Source organism: Callospermophilus lateralis, chromosome 2 (assembly GCF_048772815.1).
Source record: "Callospermophilus lateralis isolate mCalLat2 chromosome 2, mCalLat2.hap1, whole genome shotgun sequence".
Taxonomy (NCBI): domain Eukaryota; kingdom Metazoa; phylum Chordata; class Mammalia; order Rodentia; family Sciuridae; genus Callospermophilus; species Callospermophilus lateralis.
This window is the reverse complement of record NC_135306.1, coordinates 102,553,298-102,580,117: the sequence shown is the minus strand read 5'-3', so window position 1 is coordinate 102,580,117 and position 26,820 is coordinate 102,553,298. Positions and strand designations below refer to the sequence as shown.

At 33.7% G+C, this 26,820-nt stretch overlaps 1 protein-coding gene across 8 annotated transcripts in view; it reads left to right on the top strand.

The window, feature by feature from the left end:
* Ccdc15 (coiled-coil domain containing 15) overlaps positions 1-26,820 on the top strand; it is a 67,274-nt gene that overhangs the window by 8,060 nt on the left and 32,394 nt on the right. For 4 of the 8 annotated variants that reach the window (XR_013090375.1, XM_076846210.1, XM_076846209.1 and 1 more), the window contains 6 exons: positions 8,761-8,874; positions 12,202-12,324; positions 12,564-13,334; positions 13,560-13,715; positions 14,210-14,323; positions 16,785-16,907. Coding sequence is in view for 7 of the 8 variants with exons in the window: in XM_076846210.1 (XP_076702325.1) it covers positions 8,761-8,874; positions 12,202-12,324; positions 12,564-13,334; positions 13,560-13,715; positions 14,210-14,323; positions 16,785-16,907 (1,401 nt within the window). In the remaining variant the exon portion in view is untranslated. The remainder of the gene's footprint in view (positions 1-8,760; positions 8,875-12,201; positions 12,325-12,563; positions 13,335-13,559; positions 13,716-14,209; positions 14,324-16,784; positions 16,908-26,820) is intronic. The other 4 variants (XM_076846215.1, XM_076846213.1, XM_076846211.1 and 1 more) reach the window with 4 other exon arrangements.

Sequence of the window (26,820 nt, the reverse complement as noted above, 5' to 3'; positions counted from 1 at the left end):
AAAAATAAAGATTGTGTCCACCTAAAACTAAAAAATAAATATTAAAAAAACAAAGTACTTTCCTAAGGATAGTGAGAGGAGGAGAAAAAATGTGGAAATGACTCTGAGAATAAAAGTTGTATTACTGCCTAAGTTAATGTACTTAGTCATAATCTGATTGGGCTGTTAGTATAAATAGAAAAGCTTTAGAGGTATATGAAATGTTGAAATTTTGTTTTTAAATTTCCTTTATCTAAAATGAACTTTTTGTTTGGTTTGTAGTAATAATTTTCATAATCATTTTTTGTTTTTTAATATTATGAACAGTTTGGCAAAATTTATTGAGCCAGGCACTGTATAAAATACAGGGATAGAACATTTACTCAGACATCTTCAGTCTTTGCTTTTGTGGTACTTATGGCTATGTACTTCATTTGTTTAAAGCATGGATTGAACACATTAGTCAACATGTATTTGAATGCATTATAGTTATTAAGCATTGTGGGGATACTAATGAAATGTGAAATGGAACCTTCCATGGACTCATATTTCCAGGTAGGTATACAAAGCTAATAGTCCCTAGTCTATTAAATAATATTATGAACCCATTTCCTTTATCTGGCAATTAAGTTTTGCCATGGGAGTTAAGAAATATTTAAATTCTGAGGAAATAATAGGGGAAGAATTCATGAAATAAATGGATGGGGTTATATATTTTGAATTGGTAAGCTGAATTGATAAGAGAATTTTGAAATGAGAGAAACAGTTAAAGACTTAGAATCTGCAATGTGGTTGGTATATTTGTGAAGAAAAGAAAAAGGCTTTCTAATTGATAGTTTATAAAGAACCAGAAAATGAAGTTAGATGAGTAAGAAAAATCAGATTATAAAAAGCACTAAATATTACAAAATTTTAAAAACTTTTTATGCCTTGTTTTAATTTTTTTTTTTTTTTTGGAAGAAGATGAATTTTCTAAAGAATATTTAGTGACTTAACTATTTTGGGCATGTGAACTTTTACCCATACAATTTAATAATAGATGCTTTTTAATCTTGCTTTTTTTGTTGCAGTTTTAATCCACTAGATGTCACTATGAAGCTAGGCAATAAAACTATCAGGCTCTAAATCCCTAGTTAACTAGAACTGATTGAACGCATGGTGAACATAATTCATTTTCTAAATGTTAGTGGACTTTTCAGTTTACTAGTATCTTGGAACTACAGAAGCAGAATCTTGTATTGGAAGTGGCTTTTTTTTTTTTTTTTAACTTTATTATTTATTTATTATTTGTATGTGGTGCTGAGGATCAAACCCAGGGCTTTATGCGTGCGAGGTGAGCGCTCTTCCGCTGAACCACAACCCCAGCCCTGGAAGTGTTTTAAAGTTCATCCGACATATGAAATATTTAAGGACAAATTGATTTGTCTTCTGAAGTATACTTCAGAATAATATAAGAGTGAGCCAGAGAAGGAAGTTTATGGATAAATAGTATTAAAACTGGGTAATATAGTCTTCTGTTTATTTCTGTTTAAAGTTTTCCATATGTTTAAAGTTATTTAAGCTTTTAATTAAATGTTAAAAAAAGATATTGGGATGGGTGTGGTGGCACACATCTATAATCCTAGTGACTTGGGAGGCTGAGGCAGAAAGATTGCCAGTTCAGGGGCAGTCTTAGCAACTTATCAAGCGTGTGTTCAAAGAATAAAAAGGGATGGGGATATAGCTAATTGGTAAAGTATTCCTGGGTTCATTCTTTATTATTCCCCTGCCTCCCCAAAAGATATCTGATTCAGTTTTTCTCTCTGTAAAGAGTTCTTTTATATTATTGTGTGTGTGTGTGTGTGTATTTATATTTATATGGGTGATATATATCAATTTAATTTCTGCTAAAACACTTCTATTGGATATCCTACTACTTTTTCAGAATGTTCAGTTCATTTTTAGAAGACTTGGAATTATTATAGCTGTTTTTTCAATATAATGGTCAAAAATTTCCTATCACTTTTTTTAAATAAAAAAATTTTTTTTAGTTGTTGATGGACCTGTATTTTATTTATTTATATGTGGTGCTAAGAATTGAACCCAGTGCCTCATACATGCTAAGCAAGCACTCTGCCACTGAGCTACAACCTCAGCCCTTTGGATCACTTTTATTTGTTGGTCTTAGTTTTGCCCTCTCAAATAATAAAAAATAAAATACTTTCTAAAAGGACTTCAAGTATTTAATTATAGTTATCATTTTTCTTCTTTTGGATTTCTACATTCTTAAAGCCTTTTGATTTTTTTTTTCTAAATGCTGCTTAGTTTTCTAATGTTCTTTTCAAATATGGCCCCCAAATCTGAACATAGTCTTATTATTTCAGATGTGGTTTGACCAGAATCTCTTAATACTTAGTATTACCTACTTATTCAAAGATCAGATACAATTAGGCCCCTAAAATTAGGAGCTGGAGTCATAGAACTGGAAGAAATTTTAGCTCATCACATAAAATAGAAAGAGCCATTTCTTTTGTTAGAACTGATATCTATCCTTAGGAATTGAGTTTCTATGGTGTCCCTTGATTACTTCATTTTGGTGGGGAAGTGAAGAATAACTTACCAGTTTCATTCTTACTATATAATATTTTTTAAATTTATAGACTATTAAGTTTACCACTGTTTCTTTCCTTGTAAGGTTAACTCAGCTTTTTATTTGTTTCTCACTGAACCTTTTATGCTCTTGTTTTTATTTTTATTCTCTCATTACAGTGCTAGTTTTCCAACTTTTTAAAAATACCTTGGGAAAATTATTTTCTGTGAAGTTAAAGTTTAAATGACATGAAACAACCAGCTAAATTTTCCTCTCTTCTACTATTGAAAAAATTCATTTTTCAATTACACTCTTTTGGCTGCAAGAATTTAGGCTAAACAAGCAAGGGGAAGTTTATTTCAAGCATCAGGGGTTAATAAAGTCAGAATCCAAATATTACACCTATCCCTAGTCCTTTCAAGAGTGTATAACTTGAAAGTTTTTCTGGATCTAAGGTAGTTCCAATGGCCCCAAGAGTGTGGAATCTTTGAGCTTTACACTAGTATTTAATTGTTAAAAACTTGAATCAGTTGATCCTATCCTTCCTTCTTTTTTCAGTATTGAGGGTTTTTCCCAGGACATGGGGTTTCCAGTGCTAAAATTGGAACAGTTCCAGGCAAACCAGGATAGGCAAACCTAGGTCATCTTATTTCTACACTTGTGCTTCTCTTATTAATTTATTTTTCTACTACTAACTGGTTTTCACTTATTATAGCTTTGTAATTTTGGCACACTTGAGGCTACTTTCATGTCTTTTCTCCAGTATAGGATTTAGGGCCTTTTAGGCTCAGGTCCTATCTCTGATTTTTCTCAGAATACTTGCTAGTTCATTATCTCTGATAAGGTATCTTTATTGTCCAGTTTGCCTTTTTTGCATTAGATCTAGGTTACTGGCCATCCTGTAGATTGATAGTGACAATTACAAAAGAAAGCTAATGCAATTGATGCATTGCATGGGGGTTTATGGACTATAATAAAGGGCTTTTGTAAGTTTTAACGCTAGTATTTTTGACCACTGTAAAAAAATTTTTTTTTTTTTTTTAACAGGGATTGAACTCAGGGGCACTCAATCACTGAGCCACATCCCCAGCCTGATTTTCATATTTTTTATTTAGAGACAGGGTCTACACTGAGTTGCTTAGCACCTTGTTTTTTTTTGTTGTTGTTGTTGTTGTTTTTTTGCTGAGGCTGGCTTTGAACTTGAAATCCTTCTGCCTCAGCCTCCCAAGCTGCTGGGATTATAGGCATGCACCACTGTGCCAGCACTGAAAAGTCTGAACATTTAAAAATCAGTATGATATAATTTGCAAAAAAGCTACATTGTATTTGAATAGAATTCAATTTTGGGTAGATCTTAGCTGTGCTTTATTCCCATGACCTATGTAGTATTATTGTTTCGTTTATGTAGTTACATAAATTCCACCTTTCTAAATCTTATTTGGCTAAAAAAATGCATGAACATTAAAAAGAACTGAAAAAATAAGAACAATGAAAAGAGTCATAGTAGATTATCTGTCAAATTTTATCTTATGTACTTGCCTGATATTTTAAATTTTAACATAAAATTTTATTTGCTTTAGATTTTAAGATTTAAATCTTGAAATTTGCTTATATAGTAAAATTTTTGTTTATCAGATAAAAGTCCCTTTGCTCATTGTTGAAATTATGTTTCTGTGAGTGGTTCAGACCTTTTGTTGTAAATGTATAAGACATTGCCTCAAGACCTGTATTTATTTGCTAACATCACTGATGTTGTTGCTAATCTAATCAGAAAAATCTAGGGATGATGTTGCCAAAGGCTGTCCCTCTATTAGGGTTTGTGGGGGTGACAGTTTTCCTTAGAAGGTACTATGATTAATTATCTAATATATCTGGGATATTGTCTTTAAGGGTCAGTGTCAGCCAAGTTTTGTTGACAATGATTCTTCCTACTGGATGAAAGAAAATACAGGCGTGTGTTCTCTAGAATATTCCTGAGGTCTGAAATAATTGCATTTATATATGCATTATGAAAACCCAAAATGATTCTACATGCTTATGTTGTTCATGGAGAGGTAGCTTTTTGTGGGAAATTGTAAAGGAATCTTTTTTTACATTTTATGTTTTGTTAAAATTATATATGCATATAGTTTAAGCAAGTAAAAGAAGTAGATATATACAGTATTTACAGTTTAAAAACAAATGTCTTTCACATTTTATCATTCCCTCTTCAAAAGGGAATGTTGTTGTTGTCGTATCATTTGGTATTAACTTTGATATTTCTAAGTAAGATGCTTGTGGTGTTCTTTCTTGATTTTTAAAAACAGTTCAGGCATTTTTATTGGTGTCTCTGAAACACGAAGATTTGGCTCTTTCTATCCCCTCTTGTTATTACACATATACCTTTTCCACCTTCACCCTCTCTATAGTTATGTAGTAATTTTGCTTAGATTGATATTCCACATTTGCATTGTTATGACTATGTAAACAGTACAGTTGAGCTAGGTAGTAAACTGTGATTACTTTTCCTTCTGTGTATGGCTTTTTGTTTTATTTGGAGTTATATTGATTTTTGATTTGCTAGATTTTCTATGCAGTTTTGAATGACTTATCTCTATAAGGGAATCTTTAAATTTTGGTCAGATTTAGTGTTAATCTTTGTTAAACCATTTAAATTCCACTGTCGCAGATGTGGGATACCTATAAAAACTTAAATTGAGCAACAAATATATCACTTATGGTAACTTTTGAAATAAAAATTATGAATTTAGAGTTCTATTATTTTGAGAAAAGTAATAAGTGAATGACTACCACGTTTGAAAAATAGGTATATGAAATATATTTATGTGTATATACATACACACATCAATATAAGCTCTAGATATGGATTTCCAGTCTATTTTTTTAAATATATTTTTTAGTTGTAGTTAGACACAATACCTTTATTTATTTACTTATTTTTATGTGATGTTGAAGATGGAACCTAGGGCCTCACACGTGCTATGTGAATGCTCTACCACTGAGCTACAACCCCAGCCCCTTCCAGTCTATTTTAATGTACTTGTGGCAGATTCATTGGAATAGTTGCAAAACTAAAAACTTGTGACTTAGTGGGTTAATAACAATGGCTATAAGAGAATGAATAGTGTGTCTGAGGTTCTAGTATTAAAAAGACTTAATTAAATTTTACTTTTTGAGTGTTCATACACCCATAGCATGTGCCCATAATACACATGTATTTTTAAACATACACTTATAAATATATGTTGCATGAATTAATATATAAACCACACAAACACTTAAGCATGTAATGATTAGCATCTTGCAGTGAGAGAGGTACACTTATTTTCTTGTTCATTTTATTTAGCACATAATTTTGCATAATTTTATAGTAATATCTCTTTATTGTTTCATTATAATTTTACATAATGGTGAGATTCATTGTGACATTCATACATGCACATAATTTGTTCCATTTTATTTTCTAATACTTTCCCTTTCCTTCTCCTCCTCTCTCCCCTGATCCCCTTTTTATACTCTACTGGTCTCCCTTCTATTTGTTTATTTTTTTTTAAATTGATACATTATCATTATAAATAAAGGTATGATTCATTATGATATATTCACATATATACATAGCATAATTTGATCAATTTATTTCCCCTTTTCTTCCTTTCTTCCCTCCTCCCTCAATCCCCTTCCTTTACTCTACTGGTCTCACATCTATTTTTGAGAGATCCCCTTTTTTAATTTCTTTTTTCTCTTTTGCTTCCACATAGAAGACAAAAATTTTGACCCTAAACTTTGAATCTGACTTATTTCACTGAGCATGATGTTCTCCAACTTTATCCAAATTCTGGAAATTGATATAATGTATTCTTTATGGCTGAGCAGAACTCCATGGTGTATTGTACCACATTTTCTTTATCCATTCATTTATTGATGGACACTTTTGGTTCTGTAACTTGGCTATTATAAATTGCATTGTTACAAACATGTATCACTATAGTATACTGATTTTAGTTCTTTTGGACAAATGCCAAGGAGTGGAAGAGCTTTTTATAAATTCTTATTAATATTAATTTTGATTCTTGCTATATTAGTTACATTTCTGGTAGCTTCTGTAATAAAATCACCACAAATGTAATGGAAATGCATTTTCTTACAGTTCTGGAGGCCAGAAGTTGAAAATCAGTTTCACTGAACCAAAGTCAAGGCATCAATAGGGCCATGCTCCCTCCATAGGCTTTAGGGGAAAATTTGTTTCTTTTGTCTTTTCCACCTTTAATTCTGCTGGCATTCCTTTACTTGTGGCCACAGCATATCAATGTTTGCCTGAATCTTTGTATTGCTTTCTCTGCTGTAGATTGAATATCCCTCTACTACTCTCTTATAAGGACACTTGGGATGGCATTTAATGCATATCTGGATAAATGAGGATCATCTAAAGATCTTTTACTTAACCACAACTGCAAAGGCCCTTTTCCTCTACAAATTAACATATATAGGTTCCAGGGATTGAGATTTGAGACCTGATTTCTTTGGCTGGCCATTGTTCATCCTTCTGTAGTTCTCATAGTAGTCATTGGAAAGACCTTTACAAGACTGAGGTTTGGTGAAGAATTATGGTGAAAAAAGAAATAGAAAAAGCATAAAGTATATTTTTATTGCCTGGCCAGTTGAAATAGCCTACTTAAGGAATTGTAATCAATCTGAATCTAATGGAGATTACGACTTTGATAGGAAATGAAGATTCTGAAGCCCTATTTTAAATTTATTACATTGGAACTTTTGAATCCTGTTTACAAAATGTGGGACAATAAAACCTACCATACATGGTAGAGAAAGAAGCAGGCAATTCATGGCTTTATATTTTTTTTTAATATTTATTTTTTAGGTGTGGTTGGACACATACTTTTATTCAGTTTATTTCTATGTGGTGCTGAGGATCGAACCCAAGGCCTTGCACATGCTAGGCAAGTTCTCTATTGCTGAGCTACAATCCCAGACCCTGTATTTTTTTAATAACTTCAGCTGCATGTATGTCTCTTTTTGCATTGTGAATAACTCTGTCTTAACCCCTTTAGTCATTCTGCAACTAACCTAATTTAGAAGTCCTGCCCTTGGTAAAATAAGGAGTAATGTTTCAAGATGATTTCTCTGGTTAGCAGTATGGATTTCTAGAAGGAAGGACTAAGCAGAGATGATATAATTGTTAGAAAAACTGGGCTAGTAATGAGAGTTTTTCCTTCTTAGCTCACTTTTAGTTAAAAATCATTAAGTATTTGTTACTGACATCTGTTAAGTCTTAACCATAATTTCCCCTCAAGAGAGTATAGAGAGCATTGATCTTTCAATGAATGGCTTACAAATGGTCCTGACTTTGCCAAAATGTTGCTAAGAATATGTAGGTTTGCTTGTTCACCGTGAGTTGCAGCGCTCATCCTAAAAAATGATACATGGTTCATTTGTTTCTTTTCCCTAATGGGGCATACCTTGCAGATTTGAGAGAGGTAAATAGGCTGTACTCCTCTGAAAAAGATATCAAAATAGGTATATACTGAAATTACTAGTTAGAGTCAAGGAATGAAAATAAAGTCAACGTATTTAATATTAATAGTCATTTATCAGAGATTATTTAGTGCAGTTGAAACAAATTGATTCTTTTGAGATGTGTTCTAAGTTAATTTAGGAAGGCATCTTTAAGGAAAGGAAATCTGAGAAAATACTTTAACTTGGTCTTCAAATGTTGGGTGTACAGAAGGGATTTGTATCAATAGGAAACAACCAAGAGTCTTAGGGCAACTAGGAATAGAGTCTTCTAGCAAGGAATGATGAAAGCAATTAGGCATGCAAAGACCAGTTGAAGAAATAACTCCTTATTGAAAAGATGGAATAGAAGGGAGTTAAGAATGTGTTTGTGCAACAATTTCTAAGTATATTGATTCAGACATTTAAGTTCTGATTTTGGCATTCACACTTAATATAATGTATATATTGATTAAAAAATTATGTGAATCACAGCCCCTACATTAGAAAGTTCAGTCTTTTAGAATAATGATAATAATATCACAAAATACTATATAGATCAAAATTTCCTTTTTAAGTAATCCTCTTATATTAGGTCCTTATTTTTAATAATGGGTACCTTTTTTCCTCTTGGAACACTTAGTGTATTTGGTATTAAGACTTTAACTTGTTTTTGTTTTCTTTTTTCCTCCATTCCCTGGCAGCTTAGTCAAACTATGAAACAAGTACGTCACCGGCTGGCATCCCATAAAACTGTGAGTAAAAAAAAGTCATCAGTGTTTCCAGATGGTATGAGGAAAAGCTTTTCTACCCAACAGGTAAATTAATTTCCATTATGTGGTTTTTAAAAATACAAATAAAAAATTTACTTATATTTCAGCATAGCTTAGAACTGTAAAATATTGGAAATAACCTGAAATATCCCACAGTAGGGAATGCTTGAGTAAATTGTGATGCATCCATATACAGCCATTCTAAAAGATAATTATGTTTTCAAAGAAATCTGAAGACAAGAGAAAACGTGAGGTAAAGTTAAATGAAAGAAGTAGGATACAAAATTTTGCATTGTGAATAACTCTGTCTTGACCCCTTTGGTCACTCTGCAGCTAACCTAATTTAGAGTGATTACAATATGATCTCAATTTAAAAATGTATGTATTTGTTCAACAAATGTTTATGGAATGTCTATAATTGGTAGATATGGTTCTAAAAACAGGACTTACAGTGGTAAAATAAAGACAATAAGCCTTCAAGGAGTTTCTGTTCTGGTAGGGAAGTATATAATAAGTAAATAATTATAGAATATAATTTCAAATAAAAAGTGCTATAAAGAGAAGTAAAGCAAAATAAAAGAAATGGCAGAGAATGCTTTGTACTTAAATGAACCCCTATATAAAAATGGCTTGAGAGGCTAATGTTGATTATTTCTGGACAGTATTATTACAGGTGATTTTTCTGTTTCCTTATTTTAAAAATTTCATCTAGTGTGTGTGTTACTATTATTTTTTTTAAAAGAAAATTGTTTCTTAACATAAAGTTAGAGTGAAAAATTGGAGTCTAAATGTGGAACTAGACCTAAAAGGATATTTAAGCCTACAGTTGTAAAATGACTTTTTTTGGTGTCTACTTATTTTAGAGTTCACAAATTTGGATGCTCAGTTTGTGTATCTTCTATGTTTACTTAATTTTGGCATTGATCTCAAGTTTTGTTGGTCAGCATCTAATAAAATATCTCCATTAGTCTTTTTTTTTTTTGCTTTATTATTTTTTTGCCACCATCAACTGTTTCTTATTTAGGTCTTTCCCAGTTTTATTTTCTTATGATACATTGTTTTACATTTTCATGAATCATATACATTCATGTGTTAATGACAGGGATACTTTCAGAGAAATATGTCCTTAGTTGATTTCACTGTGTGAAAATCATAGTGTATTTACACAAACTAAAGAGAGTTATAAAATCCTTACGTGACAGTCTTAAGAGACCACCATCAAATATGTTGTTCATTGTTGATAAATGTCATTGTGTAGCACGTTTTCTTTTTATGTTTTTCCCTTAAATATCTCAACAAACCATTAAAACATTTGCCTTTATATGTTTGCAACTTTATATGGTTGAATACTAAACTATAAATGTCTCCCTCTTCAGTAATAATTTTAAAATTTATAAACTAACTTTAAAAAACAAAAAGTAGATATATCTAAATATGAAAATCCATCGTACATGTAGTCAGTTTGGTTGACTTTTTCTAGCATTGTCTTGTTGTGACTTTTTGAAATACAGTTTCTTTTGTACCTCAGTTATTCTTAGAAGCTTGGGGGTTTTTTTTTTGACAATTTTCATACCTATTATGGGGTATTATAAAAATGATTCCAGGAAACTGTTGAAAGTGGTGATTGAACACTTTCTAATAAACCAGAGAAGAAAGGGTTATCAGGTCCTAGAGAGTGATATTTTATATTGTCTGGAATATGATCAGATCTTATGAAATTGGTATTTTTCCAGAAAGAATGCTGTTCATAGATCTGACTGAAATAGTTGTAAGGGAGGATTAATTCTGAGATAAGATCCTTGTATAAGCCAGGTTTATACGTCAGAGGTGCCATTTAAGTGTAATTCATTATTGTTATGATGATAATGAATTCAAGCTGGCCATTTGCTTCCAATGAATGCATTTGGGGGACAAGAGGTAAAATAGCAAAACAGATTCTTCTGTATAATTGGGAGAAATCTAAAATTCAGAGAAGTATTCTGATCACTTATATCAAATCTTTACCTCAAATCTGAACAGTTTTCTATTCTCTCAGCTGCATGAAGTGGGAATTTGCTCGGAAAAAACAATCTGTAATCCAATTGAGCTCTGCTTTCATTTCTTTGTTAGCTTTTAGCAATTAGACTCTTTCTGGTTGTAATTGTTCAAGGTGAAGAGATCCATGTAGAACATATACTTGATTGACTTCTGTCAGGTTTCCAGGACTGAATTCATGAGTGTTTTGAAATTGTTAGTGGTTAGGATGGTGGAAAGTTGTCATTTACGAAGTTTTTATGTTCCCCTACCAGTCATTTCATTTGTGATTTGTTTGTATATTTGAAATCGAAATAACTATTTTTTTCTTAATTCTATATAGGATTATTTTAATTTACTCAAGATCATTCTAAATCTTTCACAAAAACTCAGTTAGTATTGTGAGGATGTTGCCTTCCCTAGACCATTTATATTTGTATTGATTCTCACCCACCAACTCCCAGGGAGTACTTTGTAGGAAACCAGCATCCATCATGATAAATATAGAAACAAGAGAAAAGTACCCTCTTGAGATCCATCAAAGTTTTTTTTAACTACTGTATATTACTAGAACTTTATGGAAAATCAGATAGGGAGATGAGGTACAAACCCTTATTGCCCATTTGACCTTCTGTTGAGAAAAATGTCTATTCAAATGTGTTGCCTATATTTAAATTGGGTTGTCTTTTTATTGTCAAGCTTTATGTGTTCATTATATATTCTGGATATAAATCCCTTATTAGAGAGTGGTCTTATGTATATTTCTCCTATTCTGTAGGTGACATTTCATTTTATTAATGGTGTCATTTGCAGCATAAAATTTTTAATTTTGGTGTAGTGCAATTTATTGGGAAGAATGAAATCCCCAACTTCTTAATATATTTTTCAAGGATATTTTGTTATTATGGATCTCTTGCATTTCCACATGAATTTTTTCCTGTTAATTTCTATAAAAGAAAAAAAAGTATTTTGGTAAAGATTTTTGGCTCTCTAGAACAATTTTGGAAATATGTCCATTTTTTAAAAAAAATTTGAAATGGGGTCTTACTCTGTTACCTTGCTGGTTTCAAACTCCTGGGGTGACTCCTCAGTACATGGACTAAAAGTGTGCATTACTACACCCTGCCATCATAACAATATTTTCTTCTGATCCATGAATGTGAGATGTCTTTTCACATATTTGGATCTTTTTTTTTCCCAACAATGTTTTATAGTTTCTGTGTACATTTATCACAATCATTTAATACTGTTTGAATATGCTGTCTTCAAGCCTAGGATTTCATTGCAGTCACATTTTTTCTATCTGTAATAGCTACATTTGGTATTATTTTTTATTTGTTTTGTTTTGTTTCCTTTTAGGAATCTGACGGTGAGGAAGTATTATCTATTATAACAAATGAGAAAGGGAGAGACGATTTATTTTGGGGAGACAAGCAGAGTCTCTTTTCTGAAGACAATGATAAGCCTTTTAGCAGAGTTCAGGTAAAGCAATAAGAGTAAGTGAAATAATTGTGATTTGGAATAGGGATTGCCAGTATTGTTATACTGGTTTGGAATTGTAGAGTTAGATTCTTTCAAGTTGGGCAGACTGTGATTTCACATTTTATTTTAGTAATTTGTTGTACACTCTTGCCATTTTAAGATCATTTTAGGAATCTCATGGAAAACTAAGTGTTACTGTTTTATAACATTCTATATTTGTTGTTTATGTTCACTTTTAGAAAGTAAAATTCAAAAATCCATTATTTGTTGTCATAGAAGAGAAAGAACAAAAGCAGTCACATTTTCAGGGCCTTGAAGCCCAGGATTATCCTCTGGAAACCAAAGGTGATTTGATAGAAGTTCAGAGTATTGAGCCTGAAAAGAGTATTGAGCCAGATGTCCAGGCTGTTGATCTGGAGGTTCAAGCTATTGAGCCAGAATGCCAAGCCATTGAACCAGAAGTCCAGGCTTTTAAGACAGAAACTTGGAGTATTATGATAAAAGCCAGTAGTACTGAGATAGAAGATAGGAATATTGAGTTGAAAGCACAGGATTTTCTACCCGAAAACCAGGCTTTTCTGCCCAAATGTGAGGACCAAGATTCTCTACCCCAAAACCCCTATGTTCTCCCTAAAGACCAGAATATTCTACCCAAATATCAGGACCAGAATTTTCTGCATAAAGACCAGGATTTTCTACCCAGAGACCAGGATATTCTACCCAAATGTCAGGACCAAGACTTTCTACCTGATAAAGACCAGGATTTTCTATCTAGAAACCAGCATGTGTTCCCTGAAGACCAGAATATTCTACACAAATATCAGGACCAAGATTTTCTACATGATGACCAGGATTTTCTATGTAGAGAACAGTGTGTTCTTCCCAAAGACCAGAATATTCTTCTCAAATGCCAGAACCAGGATTTTCTCCCTAAAGATCAGTACATTCTCCTCTCAGATGAGAATCTTCTATACAAATGTCAGGAGCAGGATTTTCCACTCAAAGATCAGGTAAAATGGAATGAAAAAGAGAGATAAAGAATAAATAAGCTATTTAGAGTTTGGATTGGGATTTACAAGGATTATATTGCAACTGATTTGGAGGTCCATAGTTGGAGAATATACTTTCTTTCTTGTTTTTTTTCAAAGCTCCAGTGTTCATACTAAGCATTAAAATATTATCAGCATATTTTCCCTATCTGGACAATTTACTTTTTTATTTTTAATCTTCACTAGGAAAAATATATCTGGCAGCCATCATTGGCTTTGACAGTTGAAAGATGGAAAAAGGAGTGGCCCACAAGAACAGAACCATATCTTTCACATAGGTTCCAAGGCCAGCCCTCTACTGGGGATCAGTCAGAGCAAAAGGAGGAAGAGGATCAACAGGAAGTAAATTACTTAGGGTTGTGGTTGGGCTTTTGTGGAATAGAGTAGTTTTTTATTTTATTCTCTAAGATGCCTAGTCATATTCTGACCTCCGTGAAATCCAGAGTTCTCATTGAAGCATAAAATCTAAGTTAACCTGTATTTTTAACTGATATTTTCTGGTTTTTGTTTTGTTTTGTTTTGTTTTTTTAGAAATCAAATTTGAAGCAGCCAGCATCACTTTTGATAGGTAGGCAAGGAAGAGAAGAGTTTCCTGTGGATGTTGTATATCAGGATCTTCTATGCAGTCATCATCAGTCCTCCATCAGGGCCTAGGTAGAATGGAGAAAAGACAAGAGACCAGCAGGAACTGAATGTTTAGGGATTAATTTGGAGCTTCAGATTTTATCCTCAGCTAAACTGTAGAACTGACAAAAAGCCTGGTTTTGGGTTTTATTTCATAATATTTCATATTACTCTTACTGGACAGTTTATAGTTTGTGTTTTTTCTCTTTTAGAAAGTACATTTTCTGGAGCCATTTTCTGATGAGGAAGGGAGAGAAGAATTTTCTCTGGTGGGTTATCAGTGTCTGCCTCCCCAAACCCAATTCCAGGACTTCATCAGAGAACAGGTAGAACAAAATGAAAGAGAGAAAGAATTGGGAGATAAAGTAGCTGGGTTTTTTTTTTTTTCTTTTTCCTACTGTTCATTTTTAAAAAAAAAAATTTTTTTTATTAGCTACACATGACATTACAATGATCTTGGCAATTCATACAAGTAACTGGGTTTTACAAATGCTGAACAACTGGTAACTTAAAATATAGAATCAGAGACTTTGGAGCTGTAAGGACATAATATCTTTGCTTCCTTCTTACATTAGTGGGATTATAATTCTAAGTCCTATCAGAACAATACTTATGCTTCAAGAGGATAGGCATAGAGTGTTAAAGCCCAAACAGTTTGGTTTCTGCTGGTTTCTTTTTTTCTGTTCTGCCTAGAAGCTAATGATAGAAAACACCTTTGTCTACACTGATCAAATCAGTTCTGTCATTCAAAAGATTACTACATCAGTTAGACTCTTAATTTATCAGAATTATTCTCTAACTCTTGCTGAATCCCACAGTATTATCACAAGCATACTGCCCCTACATAAACAATGTAGGAAGAAGTAGCAGATCCTAAATTACTATAAAAGATTTGATGAATTTCTCAAGACTCTTTTTTTTCTGTTGTTTGGGATTAGGAATTAAAGTTTTTAGAGTTGCATTAGAAGTGTAGCATCCTCATTCTTACCAAAACATAATTAGGATATTCTTACTTGATGCTTTTCCTTAGAATTCTCATGAAGCCTGAAGGATTATCACTAACATCATTCTGTTTTAGATAATTTTTTTTCTGTTTTTGTTGTTTCTTCAGAACATGTTTCTCAAGTAACCCTCACCTTTTAGGACAGAAGAGAGAGAGTAAGGGAGGAGTTGCCTCTGAGTATCATTAGTATGTTCCACCTAAGATCCAGGACCAAGCCTCCCCTGGAGAACAGGTGGAGCCACATACAGAAAAAGGGCTATCACTTTCTAAAAGAGAAGACCAGTTACTTAAGATTGGACTGAGGTTTAGCAAGCTAACTTGTGTGGAGGATACATAGACTTAAGGTCTTCAGAGTGAGGCTAAGAGTAAAATGTCTCTAGTTATTTCAAAATGTACCAGAATAATAATTATTATTATTTTTTAATTTTTAGTTGTAGATGGACTATTTTTTTATATGTGGTGCTGAGGATCGAACCCAGTGCCTCACACGTGCAAGACAAGCACTCTACCACTGAGCCACAACCCCAGTCCCAGAATAATTCTTAATTTTCTTTAAAATACTCCTAAAAAAAGCTGGAGAAGAGATGAAAAAGCAAAGTGTTACTGATTGTTAAAGTTGAGTGATGGGTACCTTAGGATTTATTATTTCTTTTTTTTCCCTACTTTGGTGTTTTGAAAATTTTATGCTAAATACATGCACACATAGACCCCCTAACTGTTCTGTTATCCTTACTTAATATCATACTCTAGGATTGTTACTGAAGTCTGTAATGTAACTAACCCTTGATTCTGTTTGGATAATCACTTTTTTCTTTGATTGTTCATTTAGAAAAAGTATATCAAATAACCTGCATCTTTGGAGAAAATGGAGATTGGGAGAGGAATTGCTATTGGAGTCTCATTAGTATATTTCACCTAGTGATAGAAACCAAGCCTTTCTTGGAGAACAAGTAGTGCGAAATACAGTGAGAATAGGTAGCGAGAGTAAATTGTTTAGATTTGGACTCAAGATCAACAGGGCAATGTATAATTGCTTCAAGGATTTTGTGTTAAGGTTGGTAATAATGGGCAAAGAATATAATGTACTCTTGTTCTTAGATGTATCACACACGCATTTCTCATTGGTTTACTTTAGGCTTTTTCACTGAAGCTTTTATTTTTGCCACAGGCATGGTGCTCATCCTTGGGTAATTTATGTCAATGTTTATGTTGTCTTTTAGCACAGTAACTATGGGCAAGCATCACATGATATGACAGATGAGAAATGGAGAAGAGAGTTGCTTCCAGAGTACCACAGATATGGTTTACATAAAATCCAGGATCCTGGCTCTGCCAGAGATCAGGTAGAACACAGTACTGTAAAGAGTAAGCAGCAGAAAGCAAATTAGAGTTTTGTTTGGACTTGTCAGAGGTATATCACTAATGAAGATGATGATAGTGTTATTTTTTATTAATATTAGAAACATTATTATAAGTAATAGCTTGTATTCACAGAGCATTTATCATAGCCAAAATGGTTTTAGAAGTTTGTATGCATTATTCACGATGTCTCTGGGAGATAGATACTAAGATTATCCTTGTTCTATAGATGCGATATAAGATTGCTTTGTGGATAGTTAAGACCCTTAAGAGCGCAAAGAAATATAATATCTACTTTTATGCCATAATATATGAGAACATTTTGAACTACTTAGATTACTTTAGGGCTATTCCTAAAGCCTACAGTACTATCACTATTATTATATCACTGCTCACATAATTTGATATGTATTATTATCTTTTAGAACTTATACTTTAGGCAGCAGCCATCTGTTGGTACAGCTGAAAGATGCCAAGAGGACTTGCTTCTGAATCACCATCAGCATCTTCCACCCAAGCATCAGAGAGACACTTGCAGCAGACGACAGGTAGAGGAGACCATAGAGTATGAACTGTGGAATTCAGGCACCATTATCCATACCTCCTAGGCTGGGATGGTAAAGGTTGATAAAAAGGCAGATTTCTGTTTTATTTCATAGTGTACAAACCCAACCTTAAGATTATTGTAGAGCTTTTACTGAAACCTAGGAGATAGTTAGGAGCATTTTGTGCCTGTTTGGAAAAACTATATTTTATATTGATATTTATAAAAGTCCATTTCAGGTGGCCATTGTCTTCTTTGTTTGAAAAGGGAAGAAATGAGTAGTTTTTTGAGAGGGTTGCTGTCCAGCATTTCCACACAATGACCAGGTCTAGATCTCTGTCAGTAAGTTGGAAGAGCAAATATCATCAAGAAATAAGCTTGTGAAGTTTGGGCTGGAACTTGTTAGGGTTATGTTGTCTAAGGTTTCAGAGTCTCAAATTAAGAATTCTAGTTATTCAAGTCTTTTGCTCTTCTAGCGTTCTGCTAAGATTTCTTCATGACTTAACTGAAGTCTAGTTCATTCCAATTAAAATTTTACCACTCTGCATAATTTCTGTTTTGTGCTTTCATATTATTTTAAAAACAAAGACTTCAGGTAACTAGCACTGTTAGGCCACATGAAAGAGGTACAGAGAAATTTCCTCTTGGCCTTTTAAGATAGCAAAAATGAAGTACATGCCTGTAATCCTTACTGAAGCCTGAGGCAAAAGAATCACAACAAGTTTTAGGTCAGCCTGGGAAATTTGGCAAGACCCTGCCTCAAAATAAAAATAAAAATGAAAAGGACTGGGAATGTAACTCTGGTGGAGTGTCCCTAGGTTCAATATCTACTTACGCACCCTCACCCCCCCCCCAAAAAAAGAAAAAACAGAATGAAAAGAAAAAAGCAGAAAGTAAAATTTGGGCTGAGGTTTCAGGACTGAACTGCTGCTCTTTTATGACTTTTAGTTTGGGTTTATAAAGTTGGCCTAAAGGTATACTGTCATGTTTATTCAACATTGTCATTTATATAACCTGAACTGTGCCAGCATCTTGTCTACCTATTATCTTTATATCCTTTGCATATATTTTTTTCCTTTGCCTGGATAGCCTTCCCTTTTTCCTTCACAAATCTGATCTCTTCCTGTTCTTCAGTTTCAGTTTAAAGGTACCTCCTTAGAAGAGGCTGGCCTGAACACCTTCTCAAAAATAGATTCCCTCCTCTTCTCTGCCTTTCCATTGTTTGTTTTCTTCTCAATGCAGAACAACTTGTAATTATTTGTTTATTTATTTACATATGTTCTTATTGTCTAGATATTTTCCACTGGTCCATAGACTTCATGGAAGACGTGCCACATCTTTTTTTTTTTTTTTTTTTTTTAACTGTTGTATAAATAGCATTTGGCATAGTGCTTGGTACCTAGTAGTAAATATGTTTCAGATGAATTAGCCAGTCAATCAAATATTTGTTAATCACCATTAGGTGTTAGCCATTAGTTAAGTACTAACTAGCAAAGATGCAGCTGGGAAGAAGACACAGCCAGCACTCAGATCTAAGACAATCTGAAGAAGAGAGACTGACACATAAGCAAATAGTTATGAGGCAACATAATAGTGATAGAGGATACATGCATAGAGTATTCACAAAACACGTGAGAGGGGTTCCAACTTGTGACCATTCAATTCATTGTACTGCTTTGATGGTCTGCACCTCCTCCTCTTGTCCTGCCATATAAGCCCTGAAAATTGCCAACTCTGGAACAGTCCTACCCCTTTTGCATTCCCAAATAATCCAACGTTATTGGAGAATACATTTTAAGAGTGTAGATTAATATTGTGTTCATTCGTAGTGTTTTCCATGGCTGGATTCCCAGTACTGCTTAGCATTTTTCTTACTTCTTCCCTGCCAGCTTTCTTTCCAGCACCACATTGTCTATTCTAAACCTTAAACACTCCTGAAACTTCTGCTCCACTTTCATATTCTCAGACTTTCTAAAGAAAATAGAAGCATTCATATCATAAATGCTTCAACCATTTTCTTTCCTTCTTTCCTTCCCTTCTTCCTCCCTTCCTTTTCTTTTTTCTTTTCCTCCCTCCCTCCCTTACTTTCTTTTTTTCATTTCCATTATTACCTATTCTTAACCATCTCAAAGGAGGAATTGTCTCTTAAAATTCTTATCCTGGATTCTCTTGCTTTTATTCTTAGAGCCTTGCTCCATTAAGTGTCTGCTCCACTAAAAAAAAAAAAAAAAAAAAAAAAAAGTCTCCTTGAGTTTTATAGACGGTGATTTTGAACATGTATAATTTCTTCATGACTCTTCCAATTTTTGCTTTTTTCTGGTGCTGAGAATCAAATTTGGAGCTACACAATTGCTAGGCAGCACTGTACTACTGAGCTAAATACACCTCTCACCCATAATTATTCTGTTTTTGATACAAGTGTGATCATGTTATAAATAAAATTTTATGTGATCATTGCCAATTTCTTGAAAGAATAAACCCTGTTTACTATCCTCACTTAACTATTCACTGGTTTCTCACTTTACTATAATCTGACATCTATCCCCACCAATACTCTTGAACTGTTCTTTTTTTTCCCTTGACTGTCCAACATTGCACAGGTGAGGGATTGGGTGTGTGAACTGTTCTTTACAAGGTTACCACAGGGTCTTCCTCATTAATAAAATGAGAATTTTCACTTTTTATGTTAGTGACTTCTCTATATTATTTGAAACTGTTGACTGCTTATTTCTTCTTGAAATGTTTCTTCCTTTCCTTTTTGTAACACCAATCTCCAAATAAATTCTAGACATTCTTTCTTAGCCTTCTCTGCCTAAGTTTCTTTCTTGTTGGTGTTCTTTAGACTGTGTTTTGTTCTTCCCATCTCTTCTAACATTTTCTCTTTTTCAGTGATATTTTCTTTGGTTTCCGCTACTCCTTGTTATGGTGATTTTGAAACCTGTCTTTTGGATAGATCTTTCTTTACAACTCTAGGCTTCTTGCTACCTGTTGCTTCTCTAAACACCACAAATTTGTCAAACTGAAGGTGTTCAAAACTGAACATATCACCTATTCCAAAGGAGTTTCTCTGCCCATTTAATCACACAAGCCAAAATCCTAGGCATTATCTTTACATCCTCTCTGCCTCAGCCTTAAGGTCCTGTGATTATACCAGGTTCTGGCAGTATCTCATCTTAAACCTTTTTTTTTTTCTTGCGGGGGAGGGTTGTACCAGGGATTGAACCCAGGTGTGCTTAACCCTGAACCATATCCCCAGCCCTTTTTTATATTTTATTTAGAGACAGGGTCTTGCTGAGCTACTTAGTGCCTCACTTTTGCTGAGGCTGGCTTGAACTCTCAATCCTCCTGCCTCAGCCTCGAAAGCTGCTGGGATTACAGGAGTGTGCTACCACACTTGGCTGCAAAGTCGACTTTATTGGTTAATTATCTGGTAAATAAGGCATAGAGGAGTGAAGAAAAACAGAAATAGTGAAAAACAGACTCATTAGTGCTAAGAGCAAGTTAATCCATTTATTGGCTTTAGGTTTACAAATACCTGTTCGAGTCACTGCTTTAAATTCTTTTTGAGTATATAACCAACCATATATGAATTATTAGATCAGATAGGAATTGTTTTTAATTTTTTGAGGAATTACCATGTTGTTTTGCATCATGACTGTATCATTTTACATTTCCACTAGCATGTACAATGGTTTTTTTTTTTAAATGTCTGTACATTTTCACAAACTTGTTATTTTCTGAGATTTTTTTTCCTTTTCTCACATAATAGCCATCCCAACAGAGAAGTGATTTTTTTACTGTGATTTTGATTTGTGTTTTTCTAATGGTTAGGAAAGTTGAGCATCTTTTCAATGTTATTGGCTTTGTACATTTTCTTTAGAGAATTTCTATTCAGTTCTTTGCTTACTTGCTTATTTATTCATTTCCCAGTACTGGGGATTTAACCCAGGTTATTATACCACTGAGCTACATCTCTATCCCTTTTTATTTTTTATTTTGAGACAGGGTCTGGCTTTGCCCAGGCTGCCCTAAAACTTGTCATCTTCCTGCCTTAGCCTCATGAGGGCCTACAGGTGTTTGCCACCATGCTCAGAGCCTTGTCTTATTTTTAAGTCAGGTTGGTTAGTTGTTGACATATAGGAGTTCTATATGTATTCTGGATATTAACCCTTTATGAGAAGTATGATTTACAAATATTTTCTCCCAGTTCCTGTGTGGCCTTTTCACTCTGTTTTAATGTACAAAAGATTTCAATTTTAGTGTAACCCAGTTTATCTACTTTTTCTTTTGTTATCTGTGTCTTTGATGTCTTATTCAAGAAATTGCCAAATTCAGTGTCATAAAACTTTTCTCCTGTGTTTCCTTTTGAGAATTTTATAGTTTCAGCTCTTATGTTTGTGTCTTTGATCTACTTTGAGCTAATTTTTTATATGGTGTATGATAAATACCTAACTTCACTTTTTTACACATGAATATCATTTTTCCCGATATCACTCTTAGTAGATTGTCTTTCCCCTCACTGAATGTTCTTGGCTTCCTTGTCTAGAACATTTGACCGTGTATGTCAATGTTTATTTATGGACTTTCAATTCTATTCCATTGGTTTGTCCATCTGTATCATATCAGTACCACCCTGTTTTTATTACTGTAGCTTTGTAATAAGTTTGGAAATCAGAGGTTGTGGATTTGCAGCTTTCTTTTTCAAGATTATTTGGCTATTGGTAAACTGTTGAAATCCTGTATTAATTTGAGGAAGGATTTTCCAATTTACAAGAAAAAAATCACATTGGAATTTTATTAGGGATTGTGTTAAATCTGTAGAGTGCTCAGAAAATTATATGCCATAATATGACATTTCAGGCCTCAGAAGCAAGCCAAGCCCTGCAAAGCAAGTCTTTAATTTTTTCTGTCTCCAGTTTGCCCTTTCTGTTCCCCCAGGCAAACCATAGAAACTAAAATTTCTATTCCCCAATGCAGGTCACAGAAACTAGAACTACCTTTCCCAAAAGCAAGCCAGAAAGCCTAAAATTATTACTCTAATCTTTGCCTGCCTTTCTGTCATTGAGCTGATGACCTCCCATGTCTTACAGTAAATCATAAGACTTCCATTTCAGAAGGGGTTCTGCCCTATACTTAGGAGAATGAAATCCTACAAATGACCAGGAAGAATCTGAGCAGATAGGCCTTTCTGGGTTTCCCCACTCAGTCTGTTAATTTTAGGTCTAGTCATTTCCATACTTCATTGAACCTAAGCATAAAAATTGATGGTTCACCCTAGGTCTTTGAGTCTTCATTCTGAAGGTTCTTGTGCACATAAAACTTTGATTAAATAAATTTGTTATGCCTTTCTCTTGTTAACCCATTTTTTTTTTTAATAGAGGCATTGGCCATGATCCTATGACAGGTGAGAAAAGATATTACCACTTTCCTCCCATCATTTCCTCCTGACATCATAACAATAGTAGTAAGTCTTCTAATCTGTGAAAACAAGTCTTCTTCTTTCAGCAATGTTTTCTAGTTTTCAGTGTAAAAAGTCTTTTGAGGAGAACATGGGGTGCTCTATTACTGAGCTACACTTCTAGCCCTTTTCAGTTTTTGAGACAGGATCTTGCTTATGTCTTGCAGAGGCTGACCTAGTGCTCCTCCTGCCTCAGCCCCCTGAGTAGAGATTTGCTGTTTTTTTTTTTTTTTCTTTAGAGAACTGACTTCTGCTTGGAGGACTCATGAATGGGCTGACAAAAAGGCAAAGCTTTTGTTTTGTTTATAGCAAAATGTTTATGGTCTGAGACTCAGGGCCAGGTCCAAATCCAGGCTCCATCCCTTTCTTTGTATAAATTATTTAACCTCCCATGCCTTTATTTCATCTACTGAATGCTTGTAACAACACTGTAAATATGAAGGGCTATTGTGAGGATTGAATTATTGAATACTGACTGTGTGGCACAGAATTAAATGATCATTATTTCTGTGTTCCCAGCCCTAGAACATCTTACCTTACTTGGTCTGTTGGTGAGGATTGAAAGAAATATTAGCTGAATGAATGAATGAATGATGAGAACAGTCCAGTAGAGAGAACTCTAAATGGGCAAGTGTACATAATTAATACCAGGAGAAATTATAGATAATGTAGATGCTTGGGTCCTTACCTTGGCTTCTTGACTCCTTCTCTTCCTGGTCCTCTTCTACCTTACTCTGGAGTCTATTCTGTTTCTCTTGAGCTCCTCCTTCTCTGCTCAACCTCCTAATATCAGAATGTCCCAGAGATTAATTTCCTAAATTTTTTTTCTCTTTAGTACTATTATAAATGTTCTTCTCTTCTTAAATTTCGTTTTGGACCCTTCATTGTTACTGTATAGAAACAACTAATTTTTTAAATTTTTGTGGTACTGGGTATCAAATCTAGGGTCTCACTTTACTCTGAGCTAGATCCCTAACACCAATATAACTGATTTTTATGGTGATTTTGTAATCCTGCAATTTTGCTGAACTTGTATACTACTTCTAACAGTTCTTTTGTGAAATCTTTAGGGCTTTTATAGGCACATTTTTATCAACCCCTAACCTTTTTGTCAAATGATTAATATACATAACTTTGTTTTATAGATATTTCTGTTTAAAGAACCTTACTTAATACATACCATTGATCCATTAAGTTTGATCTCAGCTAGTAGCACTATTACTCATGCCTGAATGCAGCTTATCTAACACACATTTTCTCTGTAAGCACATCACAGCCTTTGTTGGGTGCTGTGAATTTCAACCACATCACAGCCTTTTGTGCTTAGGAATATTAGTATGTCAGCACTATTTCTGGGACCTTCTTAAAACAGTGGAATCACCCATAAAAAGCAAAAAATACAAAAAACATGGCACTAAGTAGAATGTAAAAAAGGATACTTGTGGCCTGGGCATGTAGCTCAGTGGTAGAGTGCTTACCTAGCATGGGCAAAGCCCCAGGTTTGATCCCTAGCAAAAACAAACAAGAAAAGACACATTTTTTTACAATATGAAAACAGAAAAAGGCAGAACATCTCCTATTGGACTTCAGTTGTCAACATGCTTGTTGGATTACTCAGATTTTCATGGCTATTCATGTCTGCAAAGGTTTGCCTAGCATTCTGAGTACTGGTATTACATATAAAATTTAATGAATAGGAAAAGTTAGCAAATATGCAAAAAATGATGATTAACTGTAATTCATAAACCATACAACTAACCTATTTAAAGCATACATACAGTGTTTTTAGTATATCCACAGGGTTATGTAAATATTTCCACAATCAATTTGGGAACATTTTATTTTTTATTTTTTTTTGATAGTGGGGATTGAACTAGGAGTGCTTTACCCCTGAGCTATATCCCCAGGTTTTTAATTTTTTTTTATTTTGAGAGAGGGTCCTAATAAGTTGCTGAGGCTGGTTTCCAACTTGCAGTCTTCCTACCTTATTCTCCTGAGTTGCTGGGACTACAGATGTGTAACTTGAGTTTTTATCATCTCCAGAGAGTCCAATTCCCAGTATCAGCTATTACACTTTTCCCTTAGCCCCACCTCTAGCCCTCACAACTACTAAGCTATTCTTTTTCCATAAATTTCCTTAATCTGGTCATTCTATTTAAATGAGAACATGTAATATTTGGTCTTTTGTGACTGACTTCTTTCACTTAACATAATGTTTTCAAAATTCATTGATGTTATAGCATATAGCAAGACTTTATTCCTATTAATTGCTGAATAATTCCATTTTGTTTATATAGCACATTTTACTTATTCATTCATTGATTACATTTGGCTTGTTTCTCTTTCTTATGAATAATGTTGCTGTGAACCATTTGCATACCTGTTTTTCTATGGACTTATGTTTCATTTTTCTTGAGTATATACTTAATAGTAGAATTGCTGGGGCAAATGATAATTCTGTGTTTATTAACCTTTTGAAGAACTAGCAAACTTATTTCCAAAGGGGCTGCAACATTTTTTGTTTGCATTAGCAGTGAATAAAGGTTCACATTTTTCTGCATCCTCCCCAGCACTTGTTTATTTTTTTGTTTCTGGTTGCAGAGAACTGAACTCAGGAATCTTGCTGCCAGGCAAACACTCTACCACTGATTTATACTCCCAGTCCCCATATCTTCATTTAAAAACAAATTTATATATATATATAGAAAGTTGTTAGACACAGTACCTTTATTTATTTTATTTTTATGTGGTACTGAGGATCAAACCCAGTGCCTTGCACATATTAGGTGAGCACTCTACCACTGAGCCACAACACCAGCCCCCCATGTCTTCATTTTAAATTATTTTTCATTCATATGGGTGTGAAGTGCTGTCTCACTGTCCTTTCAGTTTACATCTTCCTGATGGCTAATGGCATTGAGCACCTTTTCATGTACTTATTGACCATTTGTATATTTTTGGAGTACTGCTATTAGATACTATATCCATTTTGTAATTGGGTTATTTGAGTTCTGATCATTGAGATATGAGAGTTTTAAAAAAATGTTTTATTAATGCATTATAACTATACTTAATAGTGGGGCTAGTTTTCTCCATTTCTATCCCCAGTACCTTCCCTTTCCTTCCCACTTCCCTCCCTCAATTCCTCTTCCTCTACTCATCTCTTTCCTGCTTATTTTTTAATTGGCATATTATAATTATACATAAAAGTGGGATTCATTGTGATATATTTATACATGCATAATTTGATTGGTTTCATTTCCCAGTACCTCCCCTTTCCTGCCCCTTCACCTCTTTCTTTTATTCTACACTCATGAGAGTTATTTTATTTTATTTTATTTTTGGTATAGGAGATTGAACTCTGGGGCACTAGACCACTGAGCCACATCCCCAACCCTATTTTATATTTTATTTAGAGACAGGGCCTCACTGACTTGCTTAGCATCTCACCATTGCTGAGGCTGGCTTTGAACTTGTGATCTTCCTGCCTCAGCCTCCTGAGCTTCTGGGATTACAGGCGTGTGCCACTGTGCCCAGTGAGAGTTCTTAATATGTTTCCTTTTTAGATTCAAGTTTTGCAATAAATTCCACCATTTTGTAGATTGTTTTTTTCACTTTTTAAAATGGTTTCTTTATAGCACAAGTCTTTTTTAGGTCTAAGTTATTTACTTTGGCAGCTTATGCTTTTGGTTTCATATCTAAGAAACCATAACTTAACCTGGGGTCTTGAATATGTACTTCTTTTTGTTTTTCTAAGAATTGTTTTAGGTGTTACATTTAGGTCTATGATTCTTTGAGTTAATTTTTGTATGTGGTATAAGGAAATGGTTCAACTTTATTTTTTGGCATTTGAATAACTGGTGTTTCCGCATCATTATTGAAACACATTTGTTTAAAAGACTGTTGTTCCCATTGAATTGTCTTGGCATATTGTAAAAAATCAGTTGATTATAAATATACGTGTTTACTTTTGAACTGTCAGTTCTATTCCATTGATCTATGTCTATCCTTATGCCAGTGAAATCTGTCTTGATTACTGTGGCTTTGTAATGAGATGTTGGGAAGAGTCCTCCAGTTTTGTTCTTTTTTCAAGAGTGTCTCAGCTGTTCTGGGTCCTTCACATTTTCATAGAAATTTTAGGATCACCTTGTGAATTTCTGCAAAGAAGGCAGCTGAAATTTTGGTGGAAATTATGTTAGATTTGTTGATCAGTTTAGGGAGTACTGCCATCTTAGAAATATTAAGTCTTCTAGTCTATGAATGTGGAATGTCTTTCCATTTATTTAGGTGTCTTTTTAATTTCTTTCAACAATGTTTTGTATGTTTCAGAGTATAAATTTATATTTCCTTGTTAAATTTATACCTGTTGTAGTCTTTTTGATGGTATCGTCAAGAATGTGTCCTTAATTTTGTTTCCAGATTGTTCATCACAAATATAGAAATTCAATAGATTTTTACA